We start from the raw sequence: 26,747 nt of genomic DNA on the forward strand, positions 1-26,747 counted from the left end.
CTTCAGTGAGTTCTCCCATTGGTGCCTCAGAGCATCTTGCCCAAAAGATTTCTGAAATAAGGCTTCTTCTGTACCAAGCACAACACTGCACTGGAGGAGTTAATGTTAACTCACATTTATTTTAAGCAATTGAAAAAAAAAAGGAAAAAGATTTAAAAGTCTTGCAAGAATCACCAAATTGTAAATTGCCACCTCTTCCTCCTGCTCTCAGAAGTCCTACAATTTGAAAGGAAGGTGCCACAGTTATTTTACAAACTGTTTGTAAAATCCAATATTTTGTACTAGGAGTTTAGCCTGCCCGCACGCAGCTTTGACACTGTTTCCATCTATCAGCTCTGCTCCAAAGAACTCCTAGGACTATGGGAACAAGGTTTACATTATTTCTCTTGTTTCTCAATAGACCAGGTTTTTGGCTGTCATAACCCCTTTGAAGAAAACCAAACTACAGTCAACATTTGATCCTGGCTTGTGCAATCTCTGCTTAGAAAGCATCTCCTGAGCCACCCATACACCATGGGTTGACATGAAGACACAGATATCCACCTGCTGCACGAGCCTGGCTCCGCTGGGAGTAAATTTATTGCAGTGACTCGTGCAGACACCACGTGGATGTACCTCAATGTATTAACGCTGCTTTACAGCTGGGAGAAGTTAGGCAAAGCAGTCCTAAGAGCAAGTGCTGCAATGTGGAAGAGCTGTCAAAACACACCAGTGCTTAGACCTAACGAATCTGACAACCCTGATTTCAAAAGTGCTTTGCCAGTCAAGTAAAAGACTCCTAAACACACTAAAAACTGGTCTACTAGCAATGCACATTTCGGAAGCCGGGCAAAGTAGCTTTCCCATGGATATAGATGTCCTCATCTGTGCCCTGGTTTATATGTTTCACCAAGTTTTTCTCAAACAGGAGGGGGTGGTAAGCTCCCATGGTACAGGCACGGTCATGAAACCTCTGGTAATAGTGGCAAATGTCAGTCTGCCGTTTGGAAGGGAGGAACTCGTACACGTCCACTTCGTCACAGAGCGTCATCATGATCACAATGCCTAGGGAGGGAGAGAAAGCAGAGAACCCCATGTCAAGCCAGGGAACTGATTACATGTTCCAGCAAACAGGCAGTCAGCAAGGAGCATCCAGCTCCAACGGGAAGGGTTTCCTTTCTGACAGTTCAGAGGAGAGGGGGAGAAAACAAGTCTGGCCAGACAGGGCTGTTTTGTGAAGCCTTCTCTTGCAAAGCAGATGAGTGACTTGCTTACAGCAGACTGTTAACAGCCACAGCCATGACAAAAGGCCACTTTTTAACAGTGCTGCCATTCTCCATGACCTTCCTGGAAACTTGAGCATGCGCCAAGCATATGCTCCAATTAGCTGATCCAAACAGCCCATCACAAACTTGCTTGGGTAAGCAGTGATGAGACCTTCACTTTTCCCCATCTGCCTCTTGTGAATGCAGGGGGTATGAAAGGGGAACTGTGCTTGGAAATGGCTCATGGAGACTGAGCAGCCTCTGTGCTTCAGGACCCCAGCTCCCCAGCAGCAGCAGAGCAGTGCTGCCCTCCCCTGTCTTCTGAGAGACGCGTGAACCACTTAAGGACGTTCACACGTTTGGGCACGGCCCTGTTGACTTTCTGGCCAGATCAGAAGTAAGCCATAGTTATTGACTCATTGTTCTTCCAAGCACACGGTTTGCATGACACTGTTAGAACCTAGCTGTGAAACCACTTGTTTGAGTAAGGTGCATTTTAAACACGCTGTCATCCACCTTTTGAAATTACAGTTTTCATTCACACTTAGGCCTTCCAAGAAACCCAGGGTTGCAAACTGGAGCTTGTCTGTGCCCTTGAGTCTGGCGAGGTGACTTGTTTTACAAAGGAGGTAGCTTGGCCCAAACTTAAGCCACAGAGGGATTTGCTCTCTGGCATGGCGGGGTGCCTGCCTTCAAGCCCCTAACTCCAGCTAACAACAATTTTGCTGCTGAAGTCACTGACTTGCTGTTACGCAGTTGGCCTGCACATATCCCAGCAATGATGCAGTAGGTGCTGGACAAGAGCAAGGCTGTGAGAGGAAACTAGAGAGGTGACTGGCAAAAGTAAGAAGAGGTAGAAATGTGCCTTTGCACCAGCAGTGATGGGAGCACAGCTGTGAGCAGAGGAGGGGCTGAAGCACAGCAGCTGGACATCCATGTGGCAAACAAGACCATCCATCTATCTAGACAGGCTGAGAGAGCTGGTCCTGTTCAGCCTGGAGAAGAGAAGACCCCGGGGAAATCTTCTAACAGTCTTCCAATACTAAAGGGGCCAACAAAAAATCTGGAGAGGGGCTTTGGACAAGGGCCTGTAGGGACAGGACAAGGGGCAGTGGCATTAAACTGATAAGAGGGGAGACTGAGATTAGACATGAGGCAGAAATTCTTCCCTGTGAGGGTGCTGAGGCACTGGCACAGGGTGCCCAGAGAAGCTGTGGCTGCCCCATCCCTGGCAGTGTTCAAGGCCAGGTTGGACGGGGCTTGGAGCAACCTGCTCTAGTGGAAGGTGTCCCTGATTGTGGCAGGGAGTTGGAACTGGATGAGCTTTAAGGTCCCTTCCAGCACAAACCAGTCTGGGATTCTACAGTTCTGTGATTTCAAATATATGCAAGCTTCCTGGGAAGTTCACTCCTTTTAACTCAGCTGGCACAACATTTGCTCTGCAGCAAGAAGGAAAAGCTCTGCAACAGCAGAATGTAAAATGAGCCCCTTTGCTGAGAGGCTGCATTTAGGATGCTGACAAGCAAAATGTTGGCATGTTGAATAAGGAGAAATATCACTAAACTTTTCAGGGCAACTATTCAGGCTGACCATCCCCAGCACCCCAGCAAGTCTGTAACTATATATACTTTTCCATATATATATATTTCCATATTTATATATGGAAAGAATAATCAGACAAGCACTCAGATTTCATTTGCAGTAACCAGATTTAGTTGCCTTGTATTCTTCCTCTTGCACCCTGTGGGAATTGTGGGAATTGCTCTGGCACTAGAAGACAGAAATCCTAGAGACCACCTCGATGTTGCAATCTGCTCCCCTGTTTCCACATGGAACCAGGCCATGTTTGTAACTGCTGTTTCAGAGGAGTGCTGCAAACTGCTTCCTTGAACACAACTGAGCTGCTGCTTTAAAGACAGGCAGCTTCAGTTTTGGCATAGGACAAACACTGCAAAGGTAACTCCGATATTGAAGTACCATGAATTTGTAGTTGTCTTTAAATAAAGGCATCCTAGATAGCTCCTGCCTGCAAACTGAACCAGAAGTTTGGAGGAAATTATCTTACCAAGCATTCCTGATGATGGTGGATTAGGCTGAATTTGCTCCAGGGAATTCTCCTGCAGGATATCCCAGAGTTGCCACTGCATTTTTGGATTCAGGATATAGAAGGGCTGCTCTGGATGTGTGCTGCGATAAGACTTATAGCTTTCAAAAAAGTTGTAGTCTGGTTTCTTGTACCACTGTAAAACAGACACGGGAAGTCAGACTATTTATTTCTAGACCACTTATTTCCATAGCTATCGGGAAACAAGGATGAGAGAATCTGCTGCTGTCAGGGGGCAAATTTCGTGCTGTAGGCACACACACTCACTCACTGTCCCCCAACACCTCATCTGCTCCTCAAGTCACCACAGTGACTTAACTCAGTGAAGATCAGGGAAAGGTGCCAAATCTCAGTAAAGGACCATTAAATGAAATCAGCATCTTGCATACTTCCATTCCACACCCCCAATAGCAGATGGTGTTGAGAACCATGGTCTAAATGTTATAGACCCCAACCCCTCTCCACATTGGAGTACAAAGCATTTTGCCAGCAAGTGTCCCCAGCACAGCCTCCTAAACCAGACTGAGCTGATTTGCATCCTAAAACTTCCCCTTTCAGTAAAAACACTTAGGAGTGGTTTATGTTTTCTTAAAGCCATTTTGAGATCCTTTTCCCTATGCTAAAAATACCCCATCCTGTTTTTACTGACTCTTAAACATGCCGCACATACACCCTCATGTCTCCTGGAGGTGTGGGACTAGGCACAAGAATAAGCATCAGCAAGAAAATAGGAAATACAGTTCAGAGAGAGGAACGCAAAGACCTCTCAGTTACAGGCAGAGCTTAAAATAAAAGAATGGGCTATTCACTCCTACCTGCTTTCACCCTGAGCCTCCAAATCTCATCACTTCTCAAATAACACCCTTTTGTACCCAAAATGAAAAGTGAATGCTACAGGGATTGCAACACAAGTGAAAGTCTAGCTGACACAGACAGGAGGCATTTGCCAAGATCTTCAGAGGGTTTCCCAATCCATTCATAACGCATCAAGTATATCTCATGTCTGACTGGTGCTTGAAATATCCAAGCATCAACTGTCAGCAAATCTCATACCAAGTGTCAGGAAGAGAAGATCATCCTCTAATGAGGTGACAACTGCTGCAGCCCAAGGGAAAGTAAAGGTAATGTGACCCATTGCACCTGGCCTGAGGCCCTTCACTGGTATCAGGGACAAGCGTTTCCTTAGGAGCACCCATGATGGGATACTCTCAGAATTACATACAAACATACACACGTCAAGGAAAAGGTAAGAAAGAAGTGCCTTAAAATGAGTGATTGCCCACATTAGGAGGAAGTGGGTTAACAGATGCACTTCAAAGCATATCAATCTGATTTTATTTATAGAAAACTCAGCCTTACCTCATGAATTTCTGCATGATATGGTGCTGGATCCCAGACAATTAAGATTCCAGTGTTATATAGTGCTTCTCCCAGGAACTGCTGCTTCTCAACGGTTACAAGCTTGAAGAACAACAAATACAGTGATACACAGTATGCTGTCAGAATGAGCAAGCAGCCAAGCAGTAAAACATAGCAGAATATAGCAACAACCACCCCACTGCTGGTTACTGAGCATGCCCCACTGCATGCAGGCAAACACAAAAACCCCAGTGATGCCCTTCCAGCACCCACTCCAGTTCTGCTAACAGCACAGGATTTAGTGGAGGGTCACAAGAAAAACTGCCATTATGCTTTACAAGGTTTTCTCTAACCATCTTCAATAATAAAATAAGGACAGGACCAGCAGAGTGACCCAGCTTGTATGATGGGTACTATCTCTAGAGCTACCAGAGGCAGGGGGGAACATCAGTTGCTGCCACCAGTCACCAGGACAGTCCAGGAAGAGTTTAATGCAAACATGCTGTTGGCTTTACCAAGAACCTTCATTTGAACCAAAAGAAGTCTCCACATGGGTGGGTGGCTGCCCCATTCCTGGCAGTGTTCAAGGCCAGGTTGGATGGGACCTTGAGCAACCTGCTCGAGGGGAAGGTGTCCCTGCCCATGGCAGGGGGTTGGAACTGGATGAGCTTTAAGATCCCTTCCAACTCAAACCATTTTGTGGTTCTATGATTCCATGAAATTATTCCAGAAGTGAAAAGGGCTTCCTCACATCTGTTCATAACTCTGCAAGATTAGGCTTTGGCCTTGACCACATGTACTGCCTGGTTCCATTTCCTTACAGTATCTAGAATATCCATCTGGAGTGTGCAACACTGCAGATGTGAACTTTTGCCTCTGCTCCTTGGACACCAGAGACAGAGGCAGGGAGAGGGCATAGGAGCTGGCACTAGCGACCCCTTACCCAGAAATAAGTGGGATGGAGCTTTATTTTCATTTCACTGTTTCTTTGAAGTCTAGAAATCTTTCCGTAACTTTCCTGGTGTGAAATACATACAAGGAGGATTCAAGAAAGACTGAGCATCAGAGAGAGCAAAGGTCAGACAAACAAAGCCATGCAAGTTGGCAGAGGCACACAAACTCCAGAGAGCTGTGACAGGCACAAAATCAAAGGGGTAAGAAACTAGGTGGGGAGCAGCTCCACAGCCCCAAGTCTTTGCTGTTTCCCTCCCCACACCACAGAGCTGGCTGGCTCTTGGTGCTACCAGTTACCTATTAGTCACTTAACTCATCTGCTGGACGAATCCGACTCCCCAGATACCTTTAGTGCCTATTTGTTCTGTTTAATAGCAACTGATTCTTTCTAAGTAGTTACATTCAGTTCAATTGCTACATGATTTATTTGTCTTACCCAGCTTTTTGATCTTAATTATCTGATCTACTGATTTTCTAGTTATTTTGTTGTTTGGTCAATTCACTGTTTAGCAAGTATCTCGCTAGTACAGCCCTACCCTTCTGGTATGTTTATTGACTGTATCAACATGAGTTCCTTTGGCTACTGCAGTCAATGCCCTGTAATCTAAACATGCTCCCCTTTCCCATCACAATCTTACTCCATTCCACCAATGTGCTATCTCCTTTCTCTTCCTCCCTGCAGACTCATTAGCGCCAATAACAGCAAACGCAGCCAAAGCAGAGAGTGCTTTCCATGACAGCGAGAAGCCAGCTGAGGAGAACTGTAAACAAGGGCTGGAAGGAACGAGATACTCCAGTTCTTGGTCAGCTCTGCAGAAAGGAGTTGTGGCCTACATTAGAACAACATTAGCATTCCCCACACACACTTTTCAGCCCTTATTTTTGTAAGACGTGACTGCCTTCCCAGGGCAAATTGATGCCTTGTGTAAGATTGCAGGAAAACGCGCCATTAAAGGAAGCGTTACTGATGAACCAGTGAAAGCCTAAGAAAATAAGCAAGATAATGTGAAATAATTTCTTTATTTAGAAATAAACACCAAGCTACCACGCTTGGGGATCTATGAGCCTGTTCTCTAATCTGAGGATCCTTAATTCCCTCCCTGTCCTGACATCTCCTTCACTTTGGGAATGGACTAAGGATTGGTCAGTAAGAGGAACCAAGCCACAACCCCATCCCTGTTCACAGTGACTAGTTAGAAGAGCAGCCAGGACAAATTACAAATTAGAGCTTGTCCAGCTAGGACCTGATGCCTGCAAGAGCAACCAGAAAGGCAAGGCACAGTTCCTGCAGCAAGCTGAACACAAAATGTAATCAGGCAACCCCACTAAAAAGAAGGTTAAAATCATGTCACCATAACTAGAACAGCACTGAGCTATTATGAAAAAACACAGAGGAGAACCAGGCTCCCAGAGCAGTGATCCCTGAAGATAACAGGGACTGCAAGCAGAGCTGTTCAGCTTTGAAACTCCAGAAGCAAGACTCCTGCAACCAGTCACATGGAGAGCATCTTCTGCCCTGTTCAGCAGCTAGATCAAGGCGGCATTTGTAAGTTAACTTTAGCCTGTAAAAACTGCAACAGTTTTGCTCTCCTCGTAACTGAGGTTTTCTAAGATGGTGTCTCCAGTCAGAGGAGATGGTGGCAGATGAAAAACACCCCCCACATCTGCAGGCTGAATTGCATGGAGAACCGAAGCACTATATGACATGGCTGTAACTCTACTTGGTCTAAAATATGAGCATCCACATGGAGAGCTATGGCTGCTATATTACAGCTGTATAATCACACGCTTCCCCTCCTCCCTGCGCAGATAACCCTGGTATATAACACACAGGTCAGGTTCATGTTTTTGCTGATAAATGACTTCATAAAGCAGTAGTTTGGCCATGAGTATATCCTCCAGAGAAAGTTTTCTTTAGTGATAACACCCATCTGACATCACAAAAACACACACAGAAGTGAAAGATAAAAAAAGTGAGAAGTCAAACAGGGCAGAGGAAGAAGGAGGCCAGCAGCCAGACATGTTTCCTAAAACCAGTACGGTTCAGACAGGAACACACGTCAGACTGATGGTTTAACACAGGGGAGTTAGATGCAGCAAGCACCAGAACAGAGCATGGCAGCAAGGGGAGAAAGCAAGACACAGGAGCAGAAAGAGAGCAACAGCATTTGCACAAGAAGCAAGGACATCAAAAGGCACATGTAGAAAGCCCTGTTCTGCCCAGCTTCATTTAAAAGACCTCCTAGCAGCAGATGAACACTGCAGCCCCGAGGACGTGGCTGTATTAGCCTGCTGCTCAGCTCCCAGGCAGCACAGGGGGGGTGCACAGCTCTGCCATGTTGGCACACGTCCATAAGACCTACCTGGGAGTTCACAAGACGAATGGTTGTCTTTTGCCCCACATCTTCCTGAAACCCCTTGATAGGAGCCCCATTGAATCGCAAGACGGCATCATGGCTGTCTGAAAGCAAACCAGAGTGAAAACCTGTGAGCTGACAACTGACTTTTGAGTGATATGAGGGATGTGCAATAGTTTATTCACCTACATTTCTAATGCAATCTGGCCAGTTCCTGGCTTTCCATGTGACAACTGGAAGTACCAAGTCTGATTCTGTGGAAGAAGTTGTTAGTCTGACTTCATGATCAGTGTACTTTTAAAACCTCACTACCTTAAACCACAGTCCCCTGGCAGGCTGAGAGAGCAGCCCTAACATTCACTTTGCACAGAGGAGCACAGCATCTCCCTCCCTCTTTTTCTTTCCAAACCCTTCACCAGCAGATAGACCGATGTATAATTAATTTGCCACGTGGTTGCCTGCAAACTAAGGAACTCGGAAATAACAGTGAGCCAGCGTCCTCTCTTGTAGCCTGGAGGCTGACCAGCCTGAGACACATGTATAATAACCACAGTGGAAAGTAGAGCTGACTTCAGCCTCCCACGTTACAGAAATAAAACCACCACTGTGCATTTAACAGGCACAGCTTGTTACATGCCTCGGGATTCACTGCATTTTCCTCTGCTGGCATCATCTCTCAAGATAGCACAGCATTCCTCTAGCACCCTCCTCTGCCTTGGCACAGCCAGCCAGGCTGTTGTAATGCCACAGAACCAGGCTGCTGCTGCTTCAGGACAGAGGGCGTTCATGCCTGTCACCCTGGCTTCCCCATACCCGCTGGCTAGATTTGTGTAGAAAACATTTCATGTGGTCAGAAGCATTGATTTAGTGGGTTCGGACCAACTTCACTGCCTTTGCACTGGGGCCACACAACCACAGCTCACGGCAGCTGCCCTGGGGCCCCTGTAAAATTCTGGAGTCCCCAGGCAGGGCAGAAGGACTCACCTGGTCCAGAAACAGAGAATCCCAGACTGGTTTGGGTTGGAAAGGACCTTAAAGCTCATCCAGTTCCAACCCCCTGCCACGGGCAGGGACACCTTCCACCAGACCAGGCTGCTCCAAGCCCCTGTGTCCAGCCTGGCCTTGAGCACTGCCAGGGATGGGGCAGCCACAGCTTCTCTGGGCACCCTGTGCCAGCACCTCAGCACCCTCACAGGGAAGAATTTCTTCCCAATGTCTGATCTCAATCTCCCCTCTGTCAGATTAAAGCCATTCCCCCATTGTCCTGTCACTACAGGCCCTTGTAATGGGGTCTTTCCAAGATCATTGTCTTGAAAACATGGCTATCCTCAGGAGCAATGCTGGAGGATCAATAATCACTGGCAGCAAAGACTAGTTTCTCAGCTACTTTATTCTCATAGACAAGCGAATCTTGTCTGGAAGCCTTCCAAAACAACACACAAAACCTAGAAAAGTGATATTCCTGAAAAGAACTTGTCCATGCTGAGAAGCAGCTCTGTAGTTACCACTACAGACCCTTAACTCCGCATCCCACCTTGCGCCCACAGAGTAAAGGGTTATAATTTTCCCATTTAACTTCTGCCAGACACCAAGTGTTATTATGCCCTAAATCTGCATTTTTAAAGGGTGTTTAGTGACTGCTCAGGCAGAGTTCCTGGCTATTTGAAGCACTCTGTCTCCAGGTGGTTGTGCTGCACTTGCTATTTCTCCTATCACATTTTTCACTGGTAAGTCATGAACTCCAGTAACACCAAGAGCCCAGTAAGATATGAGCTGCTGTTCGCAAGCTTCTCCCTGTTCTGCTCTGCCAGGCTCCCTTACACTGACTAATTGCTCATTTGATGTGATTACACAGAACAAGTATTTCCTGGAACAACTACTCAGCAATCCGTTGTGCTCATCTGCACAAGTGTAAGCTTGTCAGATCTAGCACCTTTTTGGCTCCTTCCTCCAACAAAACCGCCACTTTTCCTACGTGGAAATACATCACGTGAAAACTAGGGAAAGAAGTATATAAATACACTGAATTCTCCTGAAGTGTTCAATATTCAACTCAAGGTTGCAAGTGCCCCAAACTCTGCACTAGCAGAGATGACTGCTTGAGCAGAAAGGTTAAAGTCTGCGACCAAGGTGTGAGGAACACAAGCCACAGACACCAGCAGGGGTTAACGGCATTTGCCTCGGGCACATTACAACAGTGACCTTCACAGCATCCACCCCTTGTGATCTGGAACGAACTGGTGCTTCAGTTTCGGGGACAGGTTCAGAGACAGGCTGTAGGAACAATGAATTGGGTTTCCATGCCTGACATCCTTCCAGCTGTGTCACAGCCAGAGCACAGCCCATTGCATTTCCTGGCTGCTCCAATTCTGAATCCGGTACTTTCATGGGCTGCATTACCACAGTCCATAAACCCTCAGCTCTTGAGAGGGTCTCGTTACAGAGGAGAGAGAAGTTTTATCAGTGTGAAGGGGTCTAACAGAGACACCCCTGCACACAAGCCAGCTGTGTCAGGGGATCACATTCAACATAAGGTCACTGCCATAGAAACTTTTAGCTGCTGGACTTCAGGAGGCACCTAAACCAGTCAAAGGTACTCAAAGGAAAAGTCAGAACTGGCTTCCCAAGCCTTGACCCACCTGACCTCAAACACTCCCAAGAGGTGGAAACAATCACATCCCAGATGCAGTTTTTACCAGGAGGCAACGCTATCCTGGTTCATACCACCACAACCTTTTTCATCACATCTTTCATAGCATTTTAACACACTTCAGGCTGTTCAGCCTTATTCTATGCACAGAGGAGATTGGAAGAGAACTTCTGAGAAAGTACCAGAACAAACCACTGACCCTCCCATAACGATCCAGGGACTATGAAGGAACTATGAAGGATTATGACTGGAGGCTTTACCCAAGATGTCCATGAATAATGGATTAAAAGCTATCCATCTACTTGTTTCAGAGGATAAGGTTCCTTGCAGCTTAGTCCGGGCCAAAGGGACATGATCCAACAGACAACTTATGAACACACTGATGTCTGCAAATAACTTCCACTGGAGAGAAAACTCCTCTAGGCTTTAAAACTTCTTCAGTGAAGCTGCAGTTTAGGAAAGTGTGAGCCTCAAACAAGGATTAGTGAAGAAAGCTGAGGGAACTGCAGGCACAGGAGAATTTTCTGCCAGTCACAAAATCCTGAGTAGAAGGCTGGAGAGGTGGTTTCCCCTGCATGCTTCTTACTTAAAGATACAAAATGCTTTGGTACCAACACATTCAGTACAAGACCAATGCTTCAGCATTTATTAATTAATGCATTAACGTCAGATAAATATGGTCAAGTAAGACTTTGCAAAGCACCATCAAACTTGGTCTAAAGAAGAGATAAAATAAAGCCCTGTAAAAGTTTTGCCATGGTCTTCTGGGCCACTCAAACTCAAGATACTGCCTTATGATGCAGAATGAAAGCCACAAGAACCACAGCATCACCGAGACTGAAAGGGACCTATGAAGACTGCCTACGCCCGGCCCCTGCTCAATGCTGGGTCAAGTACAGCACATTGCTAAGGGCTGTGTTCAGGTTTCTTTTACTCTAATTTAGTATTTTCTTTCTTCTCTAAAGAAGTCTTTCTGAATAAACAGATTTCTGACTGTTGACTATGCAATGAGGGCATTGGCATTACTTAACCCAGCCAAACTCTCTCAAGAAACAAACACTTAAGGAACCGCTCTCTGGTATCCAGTATTAGTGCTACCCTCTAGTGATGCCAATGTGATCATGAATGTTGAAAGGACTAGCTGGAATAGAATTACCTGCACATGTGTCATGTCCTCTTAGCTGAACCCAACACTTACACTCCCTTGGGGCTTGCCTATTTTGGTCTGTCCAAGGTCTAAGGCTCCCAAGCACTGTGAGTCAGGGCATCAAAATGCAGCCTACCCTGTGCAGCCTACACCCCCAGAGAGGAAGAGAAAGTCTGATCATGATTCTTACCTCCTCCTAGGCTGTAACATTCATTAACTTTAGAAGAAGTTTAAGGATAATATTTCAACTTATTTTAAACACACCGCATCAGACTTATTGGGAACAGCATGACAGTAGGTTGCTTCTATTCAGCATTAGTTATAAAACAATGTAATTTGACTTTATGCTAATAGAAAGACACCAACCTATCTCTTGTCCCAGACGAGATGATCGCAGGGACCCTGCTGAGGACACGACAGCACAGCGGCCCAGGTGGCCCACTGTTTCCTTGAGGCTTTTCCCTGGTAGGTATTGCTGCCATTCAGAGGTACCAAAAGGACCATCCGATCCCTGTATCATGGTGATGTTTACCCTGTTCCGTAGCTGGCAAAGCAGCTTCTCTGGGCTGAGTTTAGCAGCATTCCTCTTCCCCTTGTAAGTCACATTGTACTTGTTCATGGACAGGTAGTTTTTTCTGACCTTCTGCAGCCTAGGTATGAGATTTCTTGATGAACTGTCCTTATCCCATACCTTCATAGAGTCTGTTACTTTCTTGGACTTCTCAGCTATTCCAGAGATGCCGTCTTTTGCTTGGTTGCGGTTACCAAACCATGTTTTTGGTATCGCCCCCAGTTCACTGGCTGCTTCACGGAAAAGGCCCTGAGATTTAAGTGGGTTCCACTTTTCTGAAGTCTGTAAATCATCAGTCTCAGTCTTGAAAGGAACATAGTAGCTTCTTCTCGTCTCTCTCCACAAGCAAATTGTCAGCGCTACCAGTATCACCACAAGAACACACATTAATTTTTTCAACACATTGACGTGAACCATAGTGTATGGTGCATCCAAATGGGACAATGAACATGAGGCAGAAAGCTGGTCCTGGAAGACAGGAAAACATCTCAGTCAGGGCTGTGTGCACAGGCACACATATACCATAGAATGCTTGGGCTGGAAGGACCTTGAAGACCACCCAGTTCCAGTCCCCCTGCCACAGACAGGGACACCTTCCACTAGAGCAGGTTGCCCAAAGCCCCATCCAACCTAGACTTGAATATAGATATATGAGAGTTATAAACATCAATGTGTGGGCAATGGAAGAGGGAAAAGAGAACATAGGGGCAATTTTACAATTTCAGGCTGTTTAAAGATCTCATTTCAAAGTCCACCACGTCAAATACTAAGCAGAAAGAACTGAGCTGCCTATTAGCCTCAGATGCTAAAAGCGGTCTGAGGCCATTGCCACTCAGACCTTTTCCCTGTTCCCTGCCACAAGTAACAGTTAAATTTAACCTTGCCAGTATCGTACCAGCAGCAGGGTAAGTCTCCATTTCACTTCCCTTCATCTCCCATCCCAGCCAGCCAATATCGAAATCCCATCACTAGCATTTCCAGAACTGAGCTCCTGCTTGACCATAAGCATGAACACCAATGAAGCATATAATGGGGCATATAACTATGGGGACGAAAACCCAAAAGCTGCGATGTCATGAACACCAGGAGCTTCACCAGCCTGGTACCGCTATACTTGGGTGGCTTCTCAGGAAACTCCTGCAAGCCTGCAGTTGTCTGAGTGCATTCCCAACATAAAACCTCTCTAAACAGCTGGGAGCCCATTAATCTACAGTAGGGTTTGAGGCATGTTTGGTTCATAAATGCACTCTGATAAATATTACTCAAGGTATGTCACCCCTGGAGAAAGCAAAGCCAAACCCTGTTGTACAGCACTGCCTGTCCTCTCTTGTGCTACCTCACGCTAGCAGACACCTCCAGCTCCCATCATGCTATACAAGGGGGAAATTCAATAGGAGTGTCCAAATGGTAGCTCAACCTGGGCAGCACAAGGGGCTGGTGGAAGAAACATCTGCTGAGGCATAAACACCTTGTGAGCAGAGCATGAAACCGCAGAACATAGGAGGGCAGATGCTCATTTTCCTACATGGCTGCTCTGCAGTGCGCCCAAAAACCATGGGAGCAGTATAGAGACATGGGTGTCTTCAGGAGACAAACACATGCAAATCGCTACCCATCCTAAAGAGGCATTAGTAGCAACTCCCTCCTCCAGCAACTTCCTGAAAGCAAGCAGTGCTAAGCTCCGGTATTGAGAAGTTACTGAGCTACCAAAACACTACCTGTGGATGAGGCAGCAGCTCTCCACCTCAAGTCATTTTTGGTTGTTGGCAGATTTTCTTCCGAGGATTTAAGCAGGACGCTCCAAAACACAGCAGCTCTGTGATGCACTGGAGAGCTCAAGAAACACCTGCAAAAATAAGGAGACAAAAAAGAAACCAAACCATTATTGTGGAAGAACTTTGTCATTCTGGGAATGGGAAAGTATTTCTTCAGATGAGTCCTGCAGTCCCCAAGAAGCTGTTAAGTTCCGAAAGGCCAGCAGCAAACACATTAGCAACACATAAGCCTTTTCAACACTTAAATGCCCACTCGGAATGGGCATCTTCCTTCTTAGCCTGAAACCTACTCTCAGCTAAAGCAGGAACTGTTTCACAGGCTGGCTGCTCTATGCCTCCACCAGACCCACAGCCTTCTCTACCGAGAAGGCTCTGAGCGGTGGATACACCCGTAATACAGTGACTGGAAAATCCCATCACTGATGCTTATAACACGATGAACAGAGGACAGAAAAGGAAAGAAAGAGCTAACTTTTCTGAGGGAAATATCTTCCTGCCCATTCTTGGGCAATTTGTGCACTCTTCCTCAAATGCAAGGGCTTTCTTAGAGCAAGTGAGTTGTACGAAAAGCTGTTTTACAACATGTATCTCAACACACAGGTCATCAAAAAACAGACAAATGTGGTTTAGACTTTACAACTTCACTCTACCAAGGAAATACAGCAAGAGAAAGGGAGATTTCACAGCATTATACAATTCCAGAAGTAGCTTGCTTTTGCAGGAACTCTGAGTCAGTACAATGCCACATAAGCTAAAACAGAAATGCTACCCTTCACAGGATTAAATACAAAATTATTAAAGCACCCTAATGCTGGCTATTTCTATTTTCTTTTAACTCTATTAAGGATCATAACTTGATTTCTTACAGAGCACCCTAAAAGTTAAAAGCAAACATTGTTCTACCTCCAGTTCTTAAATAACAACAAAAAGATTAGAGAAGCATGAGTAATTCTAGCCTTTATTGAAGTAATCTCCCCTGCCTTGACAGACCATCTCGCTTTCCATTTGCTTGAGAAGCCAGCACTAGAAAAGCATGCTGAATCTTTTTGGCCAGTGGTTTCAGATGCAGAGGTACAGCAGTCTGGAGCAGTCAGGAGAGGAGGCAGGACATTGCTTTGCTCTCTTCAGAGAGCAGTTAGAACCACAGAATGGTTTGGGTTGGAAAGGACCTTAAGCTCATCCAGTACCAACCCCCTTGCCACGGGCAGGGACATCTTCCACTACAGCAGGTTGTTCAAGACCCTGTCCAACCTGGTCCTCCTTGTGTTGGGGACACCAGAACTGCATCAGTACTCCAAGTGGGGTCTTCCCAGAACACAGAGGGGGAGAATTCCCTCCCTTGACCTGCTGCTCACACCCTGGGGATGCAGCCCAGCACACGGGTGGTTTCTGAACTCAAGTGCACACTGAAGCCGGGTCATGGGGAGCTTCTCATCACCCAACACCCCCAAGTCCTTCTCCACAGTTCCTGTTCTGCTGTGGTCTCTGTAAGACACTCTCAGCCCTGCCTCTCCCCTGTCGCCTTTGCAGATGGAAACCCCTCTGGGCCAGCCTGCTCGATGTCTGCCTGCTGCCCTTGGGAACAGAGCCACGTCAAGGCAGGAGACTGCAAAAGCTACCTCCTAAAGGGGAAAGCACTGCTGCTTCAGCTTCCACACTGTCAGAGGCTCTGCAGGTAAACCACACTTAGACAGCAATGCTTTCCAAATCAAGATACTCCAAAACAGAGTTATCAGGCATCAGCTTAGGACAAAGCCCTGAGACATCTCCCTCCAGCCATGCTTCATGCAGCCCCCAATCTGACTTTATTCACACTATACTTTTTACACACGATAAGTGACTGGCTTCCAGGAAACTCAAACAAGATCATCTGCACATGCAGGAGAGATGCTCCACACCACAGGAGATGCGCTGGCTGTCCTCCCACCCTGCAGAACCAAGGCCCTGTGGGGCTCTGCCACGCTTTTGACTTCAGAAGCCTCTCCTGAGGGCTTTCCATGTGTAAGTGATTATGGGCATATCTCGGTACCCTGAGCTTTTGTTTCCCAAGGCTAGGATAATCTAGGAGTGGCAGGTTCACCACAGTGGAACAATCTTACAGGCCATTGCAAGTTCCTGCTGAAACACTCCTGATGTCACACAGCAGAGGATGCCAAACAAGTCACACCACTTCTTCTCCTCTCCAGGCCATGCAAGGGAACCTGTAGTACCCACCTTCAGCACCCAGCATAACACAGTCCTTGCCTTTGACGACTGCGCATGGTGTTGCAACATGAACAGTTATTTTGCTTTGATTTGTAGGGTGGCAAAGTAGGTTCTGCAAGCAAGAACATTTTAGCAGGGACATAACATTTCTAGGTACCTCTTGTCCACCCTGGATTTGCTGTGGACCAGTTTAATTATTACTACTACTTCATATGATATGATTTGATTTTATATGTACAAGTAGTGTCCTAGCATGAGGTCCCTCTCAAGCATTCTGCCACCAAACCTTTTCTGTGGAGCAGGAAGGCATTTGCTCTTCCAGGCCAAATGGGATAGCTCACAAGCAGTGTTCTCTTTCCACACCTCTAGCTGAGTCACTTGGGTGAGCTTCTGTATCACAGCAGTTAGTACAAAGGTGCTCTTTTAAAGGTGATGGAAACTTACCATCAAACAAAGCTCAGAGTGTCAGCTATGAGTAGTACTAAGAAAGGACAACAAACCCCAACACTCCCAAACCTATAAAAATACTTAAACAAATAGCTGCTGCCTTCCTGACACCTAGAGCCTGATGTGGCCATGGGGTATAGCGCTGGCTGGCCAGCAGGCAGGCTAAGCCCACACAACAAGTCCTCTGGGGGTAAATTAATCCTGTGCAGAGAACAAGTGAGTAATGCAGTATCTTCAAGGCAGTCACGGAACTATATCCTGCCCACACACTCTTATACTTAACCTCTATTGTCCAAGTGTCTCACTGAGCTTGGAACCATCCAAGCAGGGATGGTTAAGATGCTGCTGTGCACCCAGGGAGCTGCGGGCAGCAGTGCCCTGGCAGAGAATAGCAAACAATCCTGATTTCCCCACAGCAGATTAACCCTAAAACTGCTAACAACAGTGTCTCCACCTTGTTAAACAAAAAGTCCATCAAGCCCTTACCTGTCTCTGATAGTAACTGACCGACAGCAGATGCACAGAGAAACCACGTAAGTACAGACCAACGTATAAATGTATTTCTCTTCCAGTAAATGCACACAGCATCCAAAAAGCTGCGTCATCAGCAGTACCAATGCCCATCCTCTGCACATTTGTTTAATTGCTTCTTGAAACCACCTGCATTTCCCAGACAGCCTGAGACCATGAATCCTGCAAACGCGCACTGTCCAGGGTCAACCCCTCCTCGCGCCACTTCATACCGGCAAAGCCCGTCTGCCTGCACTTCTGCACATCCTTCACGGTCACACCACCTCTCCCAACACCCCCCTATCCTCACTGGCTGCTCTTCCAGCCTGAATCCCGGGAGTTCCAAACCCTCCTTGCACAGAAGCTTTTCCATACCTCCAACTCTCTCTGCCAGCTTCTCCAGCACCATTAGCTGCGCATGAACATCCCTCCAGGCAGGCACACAGGGACACCCCAACCACACACGCTCAGGCCACGTGCTCTGGCAGCAACATACCCATGGGGCTGCTTTGTTCTCCCTCCAAAACTTCCTCCACTTCTATTTCCCTTCCTGGCTGTTTTTAAAGCCCTCAGCTCTAGACTGTCGGTGATGACTTCAGGGTATTTTGCAAGCAGCACTGACTCACTGAGAGTTGTCCCTCAATAGCAGCACAGGGTGGAGGGCAGGAATAAAACACTACTGAAGAGCATTGTCTTACCCCTGCCAGCGCAAGCTTCCTTTGCTGCTCAGACACCCAGGATCACTGGATCCCTCTGCAGCTCTGCTCAATATCTTACTCTAGTCCCAGCAACTTGCAGGAGACAAAGCCAGCCAAGCCCTTAACCCAGCCCTTCCTCCTCTCCTTTGCAGACCCTGCTATCGCTGCTCAACGGCGGAGATCTCAGAGCGAATCCCTGTGGGACTTCTGTGATATTGTGAAACCTGACCCCTTGGTTTCCTACCCACAAGGCAGTCACTAATCCAGACAGGAGCTTTCTCATCCCACAATAGTTTAGGGTATTATATTTTGTTTTTTTTTTTTTTTTCCCTGAGGATCTCCGTGAGCAATCTCACCAAAACCTGGAAAATTCAAGCACGCTGTTTCCCTCTCTCTAGGTTCACTAACTTCTGAAAAGGAGAGAAGAGGAAACAGGCAGATTGATTTGAACAGATGAGATTTCTCCATTAGTCCTTATATATTCTACTGCTGTTGGTTATTTTTATTATGTTTACTGCTCTGAAGCAATGCATTTCAGAGGAACACTGATGGGATCCAATCATGTCAAATAACACCTTTCATTTCAATTAAATGGCAATTTAAGAGATGCAGTCCTTGGGGACGGGCACATGCAGGGATCATATCCACCTGCTCTACTATGCCTCTCCTGCTCCCTCCATTCTTACATCAGCATCATTCACCTGCAGTTTTCTTGCCTCTGATGTATGCACAAAAGCTTTTTACTTTAGCAAGTTGTTCCTCAGTCTTTTTTGGGAGTAATGTGATAATGATGTCATATTTAAACTTAGAGCATTTACAGCTTTTTCCAGGTTTCCTTCATTCATGCATTTCCATCTGTACTCACATCTGTGCCATTTTTTTTTCCTAGGTTTTGCTGCAGTATTTTTAACTGGTTTTATGCTCCTCTCTGTGAACATTTTATACTTTAGTGACACTTTTTTATTCTCTTTCTTGTCCATTCTTCTTACTCTTACTAACCCTTTAATCCAGCCAGTGCCTGTGAAGAGGGTAATGGCTGGTAGCAGAGGCAGAATGAGTTCACATGAAGGTGTGTGAGAAAGAGGTTACCTAAAGAGGAAAGCCATGAAGGTGTAGGGCAGGGATTATAGAATAGCTAGGATTGGAAAGGACCTGGTTCCAACTCCCTGCCATGGGCAGGGACACCTCACACTAGCCCCCATCACCCAAGACTCTGTCCAGCCTGGCCTTGAACACTGCCGGGGATGAAATCCCTCCATTCAAATCAAATAACATACCCAGAGAAAGCGAAGAGGGGAAAAAACTGGGATTCGAGCAGCAACCTAAAATCCACATCTGCCCTTTAAATTCCCTATTCCTATCCTGAGGAGAAATAAATATCAAGAGCCTTTACAGTGTTAAACAAACTATGATCACATGCCATTTTGCAAATGAAGAAGCTGAACTTCTCTTATACTTGCTACATCAGATGAAAGGTGATAATACATTTGATCAAGCTAAAGATCTGTTTCTCTGGAGCTGCGTTTCAGAAGATCCATCTGGGACTTTATTTAGCCTGGCCTGTTAATTCAGTTTTGTAAATATATAAACAGGGAAGACTGGCTTGTGCGTTTTTTTCCCCAAACACAACTGTGCTGTGAAAATAAAACATCTGTTGAGCCATACATTTCAATAAGTGTTTCCAATGTCATCAAACAGAACAAAAAGGGGGGAGGAAGTGCAGAATGAGGAATTTTTATGTGGAGAATGAAGAAGTGAGGAATGCAGTTACATTTCAGATGATGCACTGAGACCCTAACCAAGTCACTTGCTAACAAAATAAATCATTCCATTAGTCCCGCCTGCATTAAAAATCTCTGCATGTGCCAGAAAAAATATGCTGCTGCCATAGCTGGCAAAAAGAGTCCTCTAGGAGAACAGGAGAGGCAGATTTTACGGGGAGGCACAGGGGAAAGTTTAAGCATGTGTTTCATTTTGGTTTGACATGTCAACAAACACTGGGATTTAATAAAAGCAGAAACCTTAAATTCTGGCTGTCAGCCCTTTCTTTCCCCTTTTTGGTCCCATATTGGTTTTGGAGGATGACTCTGCACAGCAGCACATTGCCTCCCCTTCTGCTCCAGTTAAAAAGCAGCAGTTTTGCTTCTGAACACTGCAGATGCTCTATTAGGAAGAAGCAACCTCATGGTCACCACTGGCCACAGAGACCCAAGGCAAGAGGCTTCCCATCTCCAGCTCCCGCCATCCTGCCAGATGTCTGCACAGCTTGGGCCCAGGACCAGTGCCTACCGCAGCACGGTCTTAAACAAAGTGCATGTTTGGAGCTGTTTGAGCTCAGCTCTAATAAACCACTTTATGTTATCAAGTATGACATATGCAATGAGAAATCTGCACCTGGGCATCTGAACCAGGTAACCCATGCTGAAAAGGACAGGCCAGCAGTTTAACAGGGGACATTTAGATTAGACATTGGGAAGAAATTCTTCCTTGTGAGGGTGCTGAGATGCTGGCGCAGGGTGCCCAGAGAAGCTGTGGCTGCCCCATCCCTGGCAGTGTTCAAGGCCAGGCTGGACACAGGGGCTTGGAGCAACCTGCTCTAGTGGAAGGTGTCCCTGCCTATGGCAGAGGGTTGGAACTGGATGAGCTTTAAGGCCCCTTCCGACCCAAACCATTCTATGATTTTATGGTTATATGCTTCCTTTCACCCTCCATAGCTGCTGTCTTAGGTAAGCTAAACTGGTATTGCTTCTACCACGCATCATCAGTTCCACTGGTTAAATGAAGACTGCAATGACCAGATGAAAGCTGGGTATAACTGAAGGAAGCTCTGGTCCAAATTCAGTCTGGCTGCAGCAGAGCAGCTGAGGTAGCAGATACCCAGGAATCCATATACCCCAAAGCCCTGCATACCACTAAATGTTGAAACAACAGCTGAGTTATCAGAAGGCAAAATATTTACAGTAGCAGATGTCAAATACACATTTTGCCAAGGCACATCAGCAAGTCACATCCGTGCACAGGGAGCTCACGGTGTGGCTGGACTTCAGGTGTTAGTAACAGCAAACGCTGCTTTGCTTTTTCAAGCACAAGTCTGATTTATCCACCTATTAACACTATCCCCTTGTGGAATCATTTCAAACGTATCTACTGTCAATAAACCAGAAGAACATCACTAAGAGAGTGACCGTGTCCAAATAAAATTCAATTTTATAAATCATAAACAGTATAAATGTATAGCATGAAATCTGAGGGCCTAGATATATTTGAAGACATTTAAAGAGCTTAAGACTCTCCTCCCCCCTCAAAGTTTCACATATGTATTTATGCAAACAGAAAACACTAATGAAACTTGCCTGATAAAGCCTTCATTCAAAACCTTGCTATCTTCTTCCCTCACGATTCCCCCAGGCATTTAGGAAAGGAAAACATGTTCAGTGGTACCTCCTACCCGTACCCAAGACTATGTCCTCTGCTTTAAGGACCCAGCGTGGAGAATGCTTTGCAGGAGCAAAGAGGTGCCTCTAAAACCAGTGCTCAATACCCACTCTTTGATGGGGTGGAGGACGTATCACAGCCTAGCACCAGCTCCAGCTCACAGGCCCCAAGCAGAGCATGCAGTACACCTGGCAGCTCCACAGTGCCAGATACCATGCAAACCTAGGCAAAACCTATGCAAAGAATTCCCTTTTTCTTCCCCACCTACACATCCCGACAGCATCCCAATGATGGATCAATATCAGCATCATCGTGATCTGAAGTGCAAATCTACATAGTTGCTTTCAGAAAACAGCATGCTTGTGAAATTGAAACACATTTAAAGTTTACTGAGGTTCAGGGGGAATCAAAATGCAATGAAGGACATCTTAGTGTCTCTCTGCTCTATTTCATCTCTTCTATTCCAAGTGGTTTTAGTCTGCTTTTTCCTCTATCAGATAACCAGGTGTAAAGCCTGGAAGCACTACCCAGCTCCTGCCCCCAAACACATCACTCACTTACTATGGCTGCCACTTCAGAGGTAAGCCTGGCAGCAGAGCTTGCAGATGGCAGTTAGATGGATCCACCCTGAATCTGAACCATGCACCTCCCCTTGAAGCAGGCTGCTTTCTCCCCTCTGGTTTTTAAGGCCACAGAGACTTCATGCAAGCAGGAGCTTGTGCCTCCACTATGAAGGATGCCAACCCATCTTGCCAACCCCATGGCACTGCCTCACTGGCACAGCTGAGCATGCAGGGCTCAGGAGTTAAAAAAAGGCAAGACTATCAGTGAATCTCAACCCAAATGTGGTTTTCATCAAAGCCAGGTAGCAGCTCAGCACGAAGGAAGAGATCCAGACAGATAATCCCAACAAAAACATGAGTTACTCCCTAAAGCAGCAAAGGAGGCCTCAGACATTTTTGTATCTCCTCCAATCAATGTTGTCTCTCGTACTGCTTTTAGCATGATATATTTCAGCAGCCTGAAAGAGCTCTTGTATGACCTAAAAAAGCTCTCTGAGCCTCCCAGAGCAATGAAAGATGCCTGTTTTCCCCCAGGACCAGCCAGCACTTCAGGGGAAGAAAGGATGAGATATTGAAGGAGGGGATGAGATATGGGAGGAGGATGTTACTGCCATTGTTAACTGACGCACACAAGCACAAAGCTCTCTTCTTATCCACTCACTGCCACTTGGACACAAAGACACCAGGTGCCTTCTTTGGTGAAGGAAACTCACCCCAAACACAGAAGTTGGGCATTTGTAATGCCTAGGACAGATGGCTTCGGAAGAGGTCATTCTCAACCACCAATGATTTCCATTACTAGTTACAAGACTCCACTCCTTGTCCCCCACCTGGTGTTCTATCCATAACTGCTAAAAATGGAGCCATTTCCTAGCATCTAAGAAGTAGATGGCCCAAAGATGATCACACATGTAAAAGTATTATTTCACAGAGCTCGTGCCCCAGGAGAAACCCAAGTTTATCTACACCACAATTCTTCTTTTTATAACATCATCAATTGCTTCTGTTTAAATACTCAAGTCCTGCCAGCATTTTCAGCACCATCCTCAGTTCAGCTATTTCATAGCTCTGCCAATCCCAGCTTCATCTTCTTCACCAAGAAAATCCTAAAGGGAAACTCAAAAAACAACATGTTCCTCATCAGGAGGATTGAGGGGGCATTCCTTATTCCTGTTGGTGTCCTGCTGCTGGGAAATGCAGTAATCCAAGCAGCTAATGCAACCAATAGATGTCAGACCATGCTTGGGAAACTTCTTTTTGTTGGGTTTTACCTGACTCAAACCCTCTTTGGTCAGAAACTGCTTCCCAGCATGGATGGAAACACTTGATGTCTTGTTAGAAGAAACCTTTAGAAACCAGGGACAAGGTGCAGAACACTGCAAAACTTGTCTCTGAGATGAGACTGTGCAGCAAACACTGTTTAAAGTCATCTCTTGCAGTTACACACCTCGATGGACCGCACGCCTAGGTACAAGCGCCAGAGCTATCCGCATCCCAGATTTCTGTGCAGACACGGAACCTGGCAAATCCAGGCAAGATGTTTCACATGCACAGTGGTGGCTGCCAGCTGCTGGGAGTGACTCACAGGACGAGGACACCACACTCAGCTGCTTTAGATCAAGGATGGGGTGTTTCCACACGGCAGTGATCTCACACACCGTAAATCTCACACACCCTAACGTCCCGCACAGTGCTAGACAATGCAAGGGTGATCTCATGCCCTATCCAGCACAAGCCTGTTTCCTCTTGCTGCTAAACACTGGACCCAAGCTTAAAGTGGAAAAGCACTGGGCTTAAAGTTCACTGAACTTCAAACATGGGTGACTTTTGATCTGGCTTAGATCAAGCTTTAGATTTAATCATTCATTTTGTTTAAACAAACCTGCCTACTTTTACTCCAGTATGCGTTTAAGGGACAAGTTTTACAAGTGTTCTTTTTTAAAGAACGCCACCATAGTCTCATGGGAGATGAACCTTGGTGACCCTTCACATCCCCCTTCCCCCCTCCTCTCACCAAAGGGATCCTTACCACCACTGTACCTCACTGCTTTCCACAATCTCCCACTGTAGCTCCTCAGGATGGAAGCTGAGCTTCTATCACACCATGTTTTAGGCTTGCACAAGCATCTGAAGGTACACAGTCCTGGCCCTCTTCTGACAGGAGGCACGCTATTTTATTTCCATCTTCAGGCCATCATACCAGTAGCCCCTGAGGCTAAACTGGCAGGGAATCCTCAAGCCCTCGGTATGCTGGTTAGAGTATCTCCCTGCATGTAGAAGAAGCCATGACACTCCAGTATCAAAGTAAGGAAAAACTATAGAGAAGACTAGCAAAACCCTCTCACACTAGTATGGGATTATTGATTTGCATTACACTGGGGTTTTATTTGTTTTCTTATTTCCAGGCACACAAGAATCAGGGCAATCCAGCTAAGGTCCTTCTGTTTCCTCTGAAATGGGTGTCTCTATCTCTTGGATATAGAACAAATACATGTACTTACCTATTTACATACCTGTTCCCACCTATTTTTGCATCAGGAGATAATGCATTCACAATACAGTATGAAATTGATATTAATGAAATCAAAGGTTTTTCCTAAGCTGTCCAACACACACAGAGTCCAGTGTTGTAAAAGTAATTTCCCTTGACAACATACAAGTCATCTGCTCGGATTTTTTCTTCCTTTTTCTGAAGTATTAGATGTAGAAATCACTAGTTAAAAAAAATCAACAGACTCATAGAACCACAGAGTGATCTGGGTTGGAAAGGACCTTAAAGCTCATCCAGTTCCAACCCTCTGCCACAGGCAGGGACACCTTCCACTAGAGCAGGCTGCTCCAAGGCCCTGTGTCCAACCTGGCCTTGAACACTGCCAGGGATGGGGCAGCCACAGCTTCTTTGGGCACCCTGTGCCAGCATCTCAGCACCCTTGTAATGAAGATCTCCTTCCTCATGTCTCATGTCAGTCTCCCCTCTGTCAGTTTAAAGCCATTCCCCCTTGTCCTGTCCCTACAGGCCCTTGTCAAAAGCCCCTCTCCAGGTTTCCTGTAGCCCCTTTAGGCACTGGAGCTGCTCTAAGGTCTCCCCTTACTGACCTTTCTCTTCTCCAGGCTGAACCAGCCCAGCTCCCTCAGCCTGGCTCCAGAGCAGAGCTGCTCCAGCCCTCGCAGCATCTCCAGGGCCTCCTCTGGACTTGCTCCAACAGCTCCACGTCCCTTTTGTGCTGTTGCCCCAGAGCTGGATGCAGGACTGGGGGGGGGGGAGGCAGTCTCACCAAAGCACAGCAGAGGGGGAGAATTCCCTCCCTTGACCTGCTGCTCAAGCTGCTGGGGGTGCAGGCCAGGATGTTGTTGGCATCTGCTAGGAACAACAACATTATTTTTCCCTAAAATATAGGGCTAAAAATTATAAGCCTGCCCCAGTTTGACTCTCACTTTGGGTTGTGTATAAAACCTTACCTTGCCTGACCTTCAGAAGGCTTTCTCTGTAACCAGCTCGTATAGGATGGAGAGCCAGATCTCCAGAAGGCTTTATCTGTAACCAGCTTGGACAGGATGGAGCACCAGTGCTTCAGAAATGAGCTCACTTGCAGCTAACCTTCCATGCCCTTTTCAGGAGGTCTTTAATAGTTGGCCAAACACGGGAGCACTTTCAGAGACGGAGGCAGATTACAGCCTAGAGAGGTGAGAACCCGTTTGTGAGCAAGCAGGAAAGCACAGCAGAAGTTTCCCACTCGCTGGTCTGAAGGCACCGGCTCCCCTCAACCCTCTGACTTCACCCGGTGCTGCTGCTGCTAGGGAGCTGACAGTGAGTGCTCTGCACCGTCTGATCAAGCACCCACACCGCAGCGCTGGTGGTTAGCTCTCGGCAAAACTGCTCCTCAGGGCCGCAGCACTTCAGAGCTATTTTAAGTGAGGAAGGATGCATAGCGCTGTGTGGGAGGAGGGCTAGAGGTGAGGAAGCAGTTGCCTCCTTACTGTGTCTGCTCCTCCAGGGCTCTCCTCTTCCTCCTGGGAAATCCTCCCTAATGCCCTTCTCACCCCATCCAGCATCAGCACTGCACGAGGCGATGCCCTAATCTCCATGGCGTCTGCACACTGTGCAATGGCAGGCAGCTGCCTTGGTGAGATCTGTATACCCACCTCCAGCCTTCCTCCCACTCTCCACAGACCTGCCTTGTTGGAAAAACTTTCCTTATCTGTATTTTTGGCCAGCTCTTCTCCCACCTCTCCCAGATCTGTGTGCAGAGCCTGCTCTGGGCTCATGTCCCCTGCTCGCCAAGATGTTTCAGAGCTCATGCACAAGTCCCACAGGGTGCTTCAGTGTGAAGCAATGTTTGAGGTAGCACAGACTGAGAGAGCTGGGCTGGGTCAGCCTGGAGAAGAGAAGGCTCCAGAGAGACCTTAGAGCAGCTCCTACTGCCTAAAGGGGAGACAAGCAATCCGGAGAGGGGCTTCTGACAGGGCCCTGTAGTGACAGGACAAGGGGAAATGGCTTTAACCTGACAGAGGGGAGACTGAGATTAGACATGAGGAAGAAATCATTTACTGTGAGCAAAACATGTGTAAAATTGCAGTGTTAACAAACAGATGGGCTGGTACCACACTCTAGCATTAGGACGCAGAATTAAGTAGTCTGTTAATCTTACACAATATGATTATATATGCATCACCCTATTATCATTAAAGGGAGCTGTATTTTATATCATGGCCAAGTTTTTGCTGAGC

At 46.5% G+C, this 26,747-nt stretch overlaps 1 protein-coding gene across 3 annotated transcripts in view; it reads right to left on the bottom strand.

Moving 5' to 3' along the window:
- Positions 1-201: 201 nt before the first annotated feature.
- Positions 202-26,747, bottom strand: part of ST6GAL1 (ST6 beta-galactoside alpha-2,6-sialyltransferase 1) — a 44,830-nt gene continuing 18,284 nt past the window's right edge. For all 3 annotated transcript variants that reach the window (XM_057426551.1, XM_057426550.1, XM_057426552.1), the window contains 6 exons: positions 14,105-14,232; positions 12,182-12,854; positions 8,025-8,122; positions 4,708-4,809; positions 3,310-3,484; positions 202-1,044 (listed from right to left, as the gene is read on the bottom strand). In XM_057426551.1, coding sequence (XP_057282534.1) covers positions 803-1,044; positions 3,310-3,484; positions 4,708-4,809; positions 8,025-8,122; positions 12,182-12,803 — 1,239 coding nt within the window. In that variant the 5' untranslated portion in view covers positions 12,804-12,854; positions 14,105-14,232 and the 3' untranslated portion in view covers positions 202-802. The remainder of the gene's footprint in view (positions 1,045-3,309; positions 3,485-4,707; positions 4,810-8,024; positions 8,123-12,181; positions 12,855-14,104; positions 14,233-26,747) is intronic.

Source organism: Pezoporus wallicus, unplaced genomic scaffold (genome assembly GCF_028554395.1).
Source record: "Pezoporus wallicus isolate ANWC-B61680 ecotype Strahan unplaced genomic scaffold, APGP_CSIRO_Pwel_v1 contig_7680, whole genome shotgun sequence".
Classification (NCBI taxonomy): Eukaryota; Metazoa; Chordata; class Aves; order Psittaciformes; family Psittacidae; genus Pezoporus; species Pezoporus wallicus.